We start from the raw sequence: 10,704 nt of genomic DNA, 5'->3' as shown, positions 1-10,704 counted from the left end.
GATGATGTTTTGATCTGTAGTGTGGAGAGCAATGTGGATTCCTGGGTTATGGATTCGGGTGCTTCATTTCACGCTACCCACAGCCGTGAAGCACTGCAGAATCTGAAAGAAGGAGATTTTGGTAAGGTAAGACTGGCGAACTATGAGGTTCTTGATGTGACGAGCATAGGTGACTTAGATTTGAAGACTCCAGTTGGTCCATGGACTTTGAAGGATGTCCGGGTAATTCCAAGTCTGAAGAAACAGTTGATTTCTGTTGGGCAGTTGGATGAACAGGGACACGAGGTTAAGTTCAGGAATGGGCAGTGGAAGGTTGTCAAAGGAAATCTTGTGATAGCTCGTGGACATAAGAGGGGTTCATTATATATGGTCAGTTTACCGTCTGAGGGAGTAACCGTCCCAGTTCAGAAGAAAAACAAAATCCGGTTCATAGAGTCTCGTGGACAGAAGAAGGTTTGCTTTGCAGATGGCAAACCCAGAGTCACAGGTCAGATTCAGGTTGAACGTGTTTGGAACGGTTCAGAAAAACCAGTCAAGGGCATTCATAGCAGTGGGAGCATGGGCTTTGTTTCAGCTAGAATACCCAGAACACAGTGGGTTAAGAGAACCAGTATTCCATCTGTAAAAGTCTCTCCAGATTATCTGCTTCACATGGAGAGTGTCGTTTGTTCTCAGGATGTTCCAGGATCGGGCAGTTCATTTCAGTGGGAGCCGATGGAGACAGAGAACAGGTCAGTGGCAGACTTAGCCATGACTGATGTGTTGGAGCTAACGAAAGCTTCAACTGGCCTTCAGGTTAATTGAAGAGAAGGCCAGGGTAACTAGGAAGGAGTTAAGATCAAATACAGATGCACAGTTGAAGCACAGGTGAAGATTGTTCCGTGGCTTCAAGTGGGAGATTGTTGAGTATGAATCCACAGAAAATGTTGAGTGTGAATCCACAGAAATGTTGAGTGTGAATCCACAGAAAAGCTGGTCAAAAATGGCAGGAACAATGTGAAGTTGTGAAGCCACAATTGTTGAATGAAGACCCAGTTGTGTTTTTTGACTACTTCTGATTTCCATCTCTATATAAGAGATTATTCTGTATTTGTAAAACTTGTATCTAGTGTAACACAGAAAGAGTGCAGATTAGCACCAAGAAATGTAAATTCCTAGTTACCGGTGGACGTAGGTCAGAGAAGGACCGAACCACGTTAAATCCCTCATGTTCATCCTTGTGTTCTTGTTTTTCGTGAGCTGTGTGTGTGTTTAGAGTCGTGTGTTAAGTGTCTCGATCCTAACAAATCTAGTCTCCAATTCCTTATTTGCTTGCAAAAAGCTGGAAGATAATGGCTCTAGGGACCTCTCATGGTCCAGATCTGTTGTTATTCATACCAAGGGGACCTCATGCTCACTAGATCTCATAAAGTTATAAGGGAAAACCCTAAAACTATGAAATCTACCATATGAACGTGAAATGGGAAGAATCATACCTCCAAAGACAATATCTCAAGATGATTAGCTCCAATCCAAGCTCCCTTCTCGTTCTAGATGGATCATCTCTTCTTTCTCTAGCAAAATCACCCCAAAATCGAGATTATAAGCCCTTTCTTGCACTCAAGCCGTTCTCACTCTCTCTAGGGTTTCTCTGGAACAAGGTGGCCGCAAATGACGGCCATAAGGGTCCTTAAATAGGTCCCAAACCCGAGAAATTAGGGTTTCATTAAACAGCGTGGACTCGCCGAGTCCACGTATGGACTCTCCGAGTCCGTCATTAAATCAGATCAAAACATCGCGATCCCACTCGGCGAGTCTGGGCTCCTACTCGCCGAGTCCCCCTCTAAAATTCAATATAAAATACTTAAAATAAGATACCTGGGAATCCGGATGTTACAGATGATCTATGGATAGTTTCACGACGACATCTAATACTTTTTTTTGCTTGATACTGAATTAATGTCATAATAAACCTTTTTCATTTACTTATGGCTAATTATTAGTTTCTACTTTCTAATCAGTAAATTTTTCTATTTTTATATTTATGAGACAAACAAAAGTTCATATAAGAGATATACCTTTAATCTACAATGAAAAGACCAGAATTAAATAAGCAGTAAGGATACCAATACCCCTACAAGGGCCAAACATCTAAATGCTTTTGCTTTTCCCTGTTGATGCTTTAGCTTTTCTCCCTTTAAATACCCTTCTGAGTATGTTGTTCACAAAAGTTTGAGAGAGTTTCAGACAAGAAGATTGCAAGAACAAAGCAAAGGTCCAGGTATTCTCCTTTCTTATGTGTTAATTTACAAGAATTTTCTATGCAATCCATTGTTTTTTGTGTATGCTTTTTAAATTGAACCTTGATTGTGACTTTCGCACTTGATGAATTTGGGATTGGGTAAGAACAGGAAGCGAACCCAGATATAATAATGGTAGTAAATGATGATGAGAGAGATATTAAAATGACTACAATATTGTTTTAATTTGGAATTAATTGATCTGCTAAGTTGAAAAACTCAAGCTAATAACAAATTGGTCATGCTAATTAGTTTTAAAGAATAACAAACTTAATAGATTTTTTTTTTCAATCTTTTCCAACCAAACTAAATAAAGACAAAATTGAATATCATTCTTTACAAATAGCCTTAAATTCTGTTCCTATCATCATGTTGAAAATTCCACAAGTTTATCTGTAATTTCATTTTAGATTATGAGACTGGCTATTTTTACCAGTTACATCATAGTTTAGGGGCCAAAGCTAATACAATTTGACTCGACTAAAGGAATCGAGGTTGGATAGTTAGTTGCTGGATTATACATGTCTTCCATACCGGAAAATCAACATAATTTTAAAACAGTTAGCAGTCATTTCTAAAGTATCCTGGCTTTTGATTTCCTTATTTAGGGCCAGATTATTTTATGAAATCTGTTTCTCCACTCCATGCAAACATTCCTTTCTTACAAAATCTTCCAAAACAAGGTTCAGTGTCAATATCTACACCATAATCTGTTTGTTTGTTTTTTTTAAACGGAAAAAAATGCAGGAGGATATTTAATTTTTTTTTTTTAATAACAATATTTTCCCTTAGATTCACGTTAGATTATGATATGAAATCTTTATACAAATCACATAGATGAACTATTTATGCTAACAACCTTACTCCAGTATTCCAATTAAAAATAATGATAATCCCAACCATCAATACTCTTCTTTTTCGGTATTTACAATTCATAGTATATCAAATAAGTAGTGTGAGTGTGTGAGATAAAAACCTATTTTCCCACATGAGGAGAGAGATCTTAAATACAAATGTTTTTAATTTCATCCGTGATGTTTTTAATTATCAAGAGAAGACTTGGAAAATACAAACTAAAAAACTTTATTATAGGTAATATGAAAAAAAAAGGTTGTTATTCTTTTTTCTAGTTCAATGAAAAAGTGATGACCTATTCATACTATATTATTAGTATATTACCTTATATAACCGTTTAAGATATGCAATTTTTAATGATTATTAAACTTTAATAACCAAATTAAAAGTTATATCATTTACATTAATTTTTTTTTCCTAAATAAAGATGAGTTGTAAAAGACGAACCAGGAAAACAATAACAAATTGATGGAGGAAAGTCATAAAAGAAAATTATTCCAATTTTTGTTTTTTCAATTTCATCTTTGATTAATTTATTTTAATTATAGGTTTCTTGGCAAAAGGATAGATCTATTAATAAACACTTAGATGTGGTTGCAAATCACGGGGATTTAATTATAATAATATAATTCTCAAAACTTTATTATAAGTGTGAAACCGAAGAATATGCATTAAATAATAATAAATTCAGGGACCAAATTTACCAGCAGGGAAAAGATTCTAATGTTGTAGGTGTATGGATTCTAATGTTGTAGGTGACATACAGAGCATTGGGTGTGGGTAACTGGATGTAACACCAAATTGGTGCCATCTCATCCATAACACCACCATAACACCAAGGGGGAAATGGTGTTCCACATGTTATATCATGTTAAGAGGTAGAGAGAAAAAATAGAGAAAATTATTTGATTGGTTGATGAAGGAGATAGCCAATCATCTTTCTTGTTTTTATCTTGTCCTCGTTACCACAAGATGCAACATAACGAGCTTCAACGAGTTGGGGGGGGGGGGGGTGTTCCACGCGTCGTGACGCCGTTTTTGTGTGCCAACTCAACCAATTCGTTTCTCGTTGTGACCCACACCGTATACTCTAAGATTTTGAGTTCCAGTTTTTGTTTTCAATCTGCGCTTTCTCTTATTTATGCTACATGAAAGGGTTATTTGGGATTGATTATTTAAAGGTGCTTATTAATTATTGCGGTTTGACATTGCTGATAAATAAATTTTATTTTTGGGTAGATTAAAAGTAAAAGTGCTTATGTACATAAATAAAATGTTTTTGATAAGTTAGTGGTTCTAACTTATATTAAATAGCTTAGGACTTAATTTAACAAAGTTACCATATTAACCCTATAGTAACTATATATGTCTATATATTCGTCCGTATTGGTCATTTTACATCTATAAACATAATAAATTGTCAAACACTAAAAAACAACTTGTCAACTTATTATTTTGATACTGAATAAGCTAATCCAATTTTTTTTAAACTTTGTTTTGACACCGGAAAAGCTGATAAATACTTTTACAAATAAGGATAAGTTGTTTTAAATAAGCAATCCAAAACACCCCGGCTAAAACTGATTCTTGGACATCGTTGTTAAATCCTTCTTTACAATTTCATCCTAATTATTGTTTTGGCTTCCACATGTTCCACAACATTAATAATACTGATATAAATTTTCTTTAAAGTTGGCAGAAAGTTTATTGTAAAATTCATCTTTGATTACTAAATGTATTTTTCTACACATTACACCATCTGTCTATTCCAACCTTACTCAATGAAATAAATCTAGGATGCATGTAATTGTTATAACCATCTTTAAGATTATACCAATCAAAAACTATTTTGTTGTATTTTATGGATTACATCATCGGTCCTTACTGAATGCAATGGAAATCTAGAGTACATGCAATTGCTACATTCATTATTAATTTCCATTGAATTGTGTTTGATCAATTGTTGAGTACTATGCAGGTGCTACCACAAGAATATCCAGCAATGGAAACAGCTAATGAAATTATGAAACAAGTTGTTCCGATTCTCATGATTCCCATTAACAGATACCTACGTTACCTCATTTTGTACACAAAGTACATGAGAGGCATGGGTATCAAAATCATAGAACTGAATGCTGCAAAAGTTGGTGTTGAAGAGAAAACAAGGCACAACATTAGTAACAATATTGAGGTTCCAGCTCAAGTCAAGGGTTGGTTGGATGATGTAGGAAAGATCAATGCACAAGTGGAAAATGTTCCTAACAATATTGGCAGTTGTTTTAATCTAAAGATTAGACACACAGCCGGAAGGAGTGCTGTCGAGATAAGTGAGGAGATCGACAGTGTCATGAGACGATACAAAGAGATCAATTGGGCTGATCATCCTATTCCTCCAGGAAGGGTTCATTCCATGAAGTCATCTACGTCTACACTATCAACTAAACCTAATGACTTCCAATCAAGAGAGTTGACTTTTACAAAAGCACTCAAAGCACTCGATCCGAACCACAAATCCCATATGATAGCCTTATGTGGGATGGGCGGAGTGGGGAAGACCACAATGATGCAAAGGCTGAAGAAGGTTGCCAAAGAAAAGAGAATATTCAGTTATATCATTGAGGCGGTTATAGGGGAAAAGACAAACCCCATTTCCATTCAGGAAGCTATATCATATTACCTTGGTGTAGAGCTCAATGCAAAAACTAAGTCAGTAAGAGCCGATATGCTTCGTCAAGGGTTCAAGGCCAAATCTGATGGAGGTAAAGATAAATTCTTAATAATACTTGATGATGTCTGGCAGTCAGTTGATTTGGAAGATATTGGTTTAAGTTCTTTTCCAAATCAAGGTGTTAACTTCAAGGTCCTGTTAACATCATGAGACCGACATGTTTGCACTGTGATGGGGGTTGAAGGTCATTCGATTTTTAATGTGGGACTTCTCACAGAAGCAGAATCAAAAAGATTGTTCTGGCAGTTTGTAGAAGGTTCTGATCCCGAGCTCCATAAGATAGGAGAAGATATTGTAAGGAAGTGTTGTGGTCTACCCATTGCCATCAAAACCATGGCATGTACTCTTAGAGATAAAAGCAAGGATTCATGGAAGGATGCACTGTCTCGTTTAGAGCATCATGACATTGAAAATGTTGCCTCTAAAGTTTTTAAAGCGAGCTACGACAATCTCCAAGACGAGGAGACTAAATCCACTTTTTTTCTATGTGGATTGTTTCCAGAAGATTCCAATATTCCTACGGAGGAGTTGGTGAGGTATGGGTGGGGATTGAAATTATTTAAAAAAGTGTATACCATAAGAGAAGCAAGAACTAGGCTCAACACTTGCATTGAGCGGCTCATCTATACAAATTTGTTGATAAAAGTTGATGATTTTCAGTGCATCAAGATGCATGATCTCATCCGTGCTTTTGTTTTGGATATGTTTTCTAAAGTTGAGCATGCTTCGATTGTCAACCATGGTAATACGCTAGAGTGGCCTGCGGATGATATGCACGACTCTTGTAAAAGACTTTCATTAACATGCAAGGGTATATCTGAGTTTTGTGGAGACCTCAAGTTTCCAAACCTAATGATGTTAAGATTTATGGAGTCATGAACAAATTGACAAGTTCCTAAGAGTTCAAGGGCCATAAATGTAACATGACAAATTAAACAATTGAATTGTTTAATATTATTGGACGGTGGAATTGTTTATTCAAAGAAACTTTCGGTGGAATTTTTTGAATGGACGGTGGAAAAGGTGCAAAAGAAAAACGGCCGCAATATTAAACACATTGAAAATTGATATGTGGCTTTTCAAAGTCAAAATTTGCAGCCCTCGTGTGAATTGAAGAAAAGTTTACGGCTTAAAAGGCTATAAATATTCTTCTTCTTTCAATTGAAAATGCAGAGCAAGAAACACAACACAAAGATTTTTTGTATATACACAGAAAGAAATTAGTGAGGTATTATTTTTGTGCAGAGCCTTAATTTTTGGCAGCCAAAAATTATGAGTGATATCTTACAGTGAGTAATCAGATTACAAGGGCAGATTTTAGCCTTGTATGATTGTAATTTTCTTTAGTGTTAATAAAATCCCCTCTCTCTCGTTCGCCCGTGGATGTAGGTCAGATTAGACCGAACCACGTTAAATATCGTGTTCAATTTCGTTTGCAATTTTTCAGTAGTTGTATTCCGTGAGTTTTGCCAAAATCATTATATCAATTTTTCGGAAGTGCTTAACTTGTTTTGTTGCATTCCCGAAAAACTGGTATCAGAGCTATGGCTGAAGATGGGAAAGTTAAGATCGAAAAATTTGATGGTCAAGATTTCGGTTTCTGGAAAATGCAAATTGAAGATTATCTCTACCAGAAGAAATTACACCAACCTTTGTCCAAAGACAAACCCGAAGCGATGACGCAGGAGGAATGGGACTTATTAGATCGGCAGGCACTCGGAGTGATAAGGTTATCATTGGCAAAGAATGTAGCTTACAATATTGTCAATGTGAAGACAACCTACAGTCTGATAAATGCGCTGTCTAATATGTACGAAAAACCTTCAGCGGCAAATAAGGTTTTCTTGATCCGGCAACTTGTAAATCTGAAGATGAAGGAGGGTAGCTCGGTGACAGACCACGTGAACGAATTCAACTCAATAATATCAAGATTGATATCTGTTGATATTGGATTTGAAGATGAGGTCATGGCGTTGCTACTATTATCATCGTTACCCGATAGTTGGTCCGGCACAGTAACGGCCGTTAGCAGTTCAGCCGGAGGTGCCAAGCTATCATTCGAAGGTATTCGCGATTTAATCCTTGGTGAGGATGTGCGCAGAAGAAGTGCCGGAGAAGCTTCCAGTAGTCTTCTAAGTACTGAAGACAGAGGAAGAAAGACCAACAGAGGAAGTGGTGGTAGAGGAAGATCGAAGTCAAGAAAGAGAGGTCAGTCGAAGAACAGGAAAGATATTACCTGTTGGAACTGTAATGAGAAAGGTCATTTCAGAAATCAGTGCTCAAAGCCTTCGGCAGACAAAGGCAAGAAGGAAGTAAATATGGCAGCAGATTCTGAAGATGATGCACTCATTTGTTGTGTTGAAAACTCAACTGAATCCTGGATCATGGATTCTGGTGCGTCGTTTCATGCTAGTCATTCCAGAGAAGTAATGCATAATTTTAAGCAGTACAAAGGAAAAGTCAGATTAGCAGATAACAAGAGCCTGGATATTACTGGAGTTGGGGATGTGGTCCTCAAGACAACTTTGGGTACGAAGTGGACTTTGAAGAATGTCAAGTTCATTCCAGACTTGAAGAGGATGTTAATATCTGTGGGGCAGCTTGATGATGAAGGTCACCATGTTACATTTGGTGATCATCAGTGGAAAGTGACAAAGGGAAACTTAGTTGTTGCTAGAGGTCAGAAGCGGGGTACACTTTATATGGTGGAAGTTTCTGATGCTGAAACACATGCTGTTGAAGAAGTTGGGGCATCTACTCTATGGCACCAAAGACTTGGCCATATGAGTGAGAAAGGAATGAAGATGCTAGCCTCCAAAGGAAGAATACCAGATCTAAAGACTGTAACAGTTGATTTCTGTGAGCCATGTGTTCTTGGTAAACAGAAGAAAGTTACTTTCGTGAAGACTGGTCATCCACCCAAGTCCGGGAAGTTGGAGCTAGTACATTCAGATGTTTATGGTCCCACTACAGTTTCTTCAGTGGGAGGATCCCGATATTATGTTACTTTCATTGACGACTGCACAAGGAAAGTTTGGGTTTATTTCTTGAAGCATAAGTCTGAAGTTTTCAGCACATTCAAGAAATGGAAAGCTATTGTAGAGAATGAAACAAACTTGAAAATCAAGTGTTTCAGATCAGACAATGGGGGCGAATACAGTAGCAAAGAATTTGTTGATTATTGTGCTGACCAAGGAATCAGAATGCAAAAGACGGTTCCGGAGACACCTTAGCAAAATAGAGTAGCTGAGAGGATGAACAGAACATTGAACGAGAGGGCTAAAAGCATGAGACTGCATGCAGGTTTACCCAAGATGTTCTGGGCAGATTCGGTCAACACAGCTGCATATTTAATCAACAGAGGACCCTCAGTTCCCATAGGGTTCAAGATTCCAGAAGAGGAATGGCAAGGTCGGGAGATTTCGCTCAAACACTTGAAGGTATTTGGTTGTGTCTCGTATGTTAAAGTTAAAGACTCGGAGAGAGACAAGCTAGAGGCAAAGGCAAGGAAGTGCACCTTTATAGGTTACGGGTTGGATGACATGGGGTACCGCTTCTGGGATAATGAGAATAAGAAAGTTATCAGAAGTCGGGATGTGGTGTTCAACGAAAATGCTCTATACAAGGATGAACTTGCAAAAAGCTCCAATGGTGACAAGCAACCAGAAAAGAAGGATCAAGTTGAGTTAGAAGAAATCTCAGACGATGACGTTGTAAAACCTATTAGTACTCCAGAGATAGGTGAAAGTTCAGGAAGCAGTGGGAGCTCCGATGTATCTGGAGATAGTGGGAGCAGAGTGGATAGTAGTTCAGAAGATGAGGTTGCAGATGATGCAGAAACCGAAACTCCTATTATTCGTAGATCCACTAGAGCACGAAGACCTCCAGTAAGGTATTCTCCTTCAGCTAATTACTTGCTGTTGACTGAGAATGGTGAACCTGAATCTTATCCAGAGGCCTTAAGGATGAAAGATTCCATACAGTGGAAGACGGCTATGGAAGACGAGTTGAGCTCACTTGATAAGAACCATACTTGGTCCTTGGTCAAGCTCCCGGCAGGGAAGAAAGCACTGCAGAACAAATGGGTGTTTCGGGTCAAAGATGAGATTGATGGCAGTAAAAGATACAAGGCCAGATTGGTAGTAAAGGGTTTCCAACAAAAGAGGGGTGTTGAATACAACGAGATATTCTCCCCAGTTGTGAAGATGACTACAATCAGAATGGTCTTGGGAATTGTAGCCTCTGAAGATCTCCATCTAGAGCAGCTAGATGTGAAGACAGCTTTTCTCCATGGTGACCTGGAAGAAGACATCTACATGGCACAACCAGAGGGTTTCCCAACAGTTGGCAAGGAAAACCTGGTGTGCAAATTAAAGAAAAGTCTGTATGGATTGAAGCAAGCTCCAAGACAGTGGTACTTGAAGTTTGATAGCTTCATGCAGAGGAGTGGGTATCACAGATGTGAAATGGATCACTGTTGTTACTTGAAGAAATTCAACTCCTCATACATCATCCTGTTATTATATGTTGATGACATGTTGATAGCTGGGTCCGACATGCAGGAAATCAACAAGCTTAAGAAGCAGTTGTCCAGAGAGTTCGAGATGAAGGACCTAGGGGCTGCTAAGCAGATATTGGGCATGAGCATAGCCAAGAACAGAGTTACCGGTACATTAAAACTTTCACAAGCTAAGTACATCAAGAAAGTTTTAGAAAAGTTCAACATGGCAGATGCTAAAGCCAGAAGTACACCTTTGGGAAGTCAGTTGAGACTCTCAAAGAAGCAATCCCCAAAGACGGAAGAAGACAAGAACTAGATGACTAAAGTTCCCTATGCATCTG

General features: G+C 37.9%; 2 protein-coding genes across 2 annotated transcripts; both read left to right on the top strand.

Annotated features, from left to right (window-relative positions):
- The first annotated feature begins 5,117 nt into the window (after positions 1 to 5,117).
- LOC145158888 (disease resistance protein SUMM2-like) lies at positions 5,118 to 7,351 on the top strand. The gene has a single exon (XM_079077748.1). The coding sequence runs from the start codon at positions 5,137 to 5,139 to the stop codon at positions 6,010 to 6,012; it is 876 nt and encodes a 291-aa protein (XP_078933874.1). The 5' UTR covers positions 5,118 to 5,136; the 3' UTR covers positions 6,013 to 7,351.
- On the top strand, positions 6,034 to 6,741 carry LOC145157238 (putative disease resistance protein At4g27220). The gene has a single exon (XM_079076306.1). It carries the CDS (start codon positions 6,034 to 6,036, stop codon positions 6,739 to 6,741), a length of 708 nt encoding a protein of 235 aa, XP_078932432.1.
- Positions 7,352 to 10,704: the final 3,353 nt, after the last annotated feature.

The sequence above is a fragment of the Lactuca virosa genome, chromosome 2, assembly GCF_052849685.1.
Source record: "Lactuca virosa cultivar CGN04683 chromosome 2, Lactuca_virosa_CGN04683_v6, whole genome shotgun sequence".
In the NCBI taxonomy this organism is placed as follows: domain Eukaryota; kingdom Viridiplantae; phylum Streptophyta; class Magnoliopsida; order Asterales; family Asteraceae; genus Lactuca; species Lactuca virosa.
This window is presented reverse-complemented; position numbering and strand designations above follow the sequence as displayed.

Coding starts and splice junctions, on each gene's coding strand:
- LOC145158888 (XM_079077748.1), top strand. CDS start 5,137: ATGGAAACAGCTAATGAAATTATGAAACAAGTTGTTCCGATTCTCATG.
- LOC145157238 (XM_079076306.1), top strand. CDS start 6,034: ATGGGGGTTGAAGGTCATTCGATTTTTAATGTGGGACTTCTCACAGAA.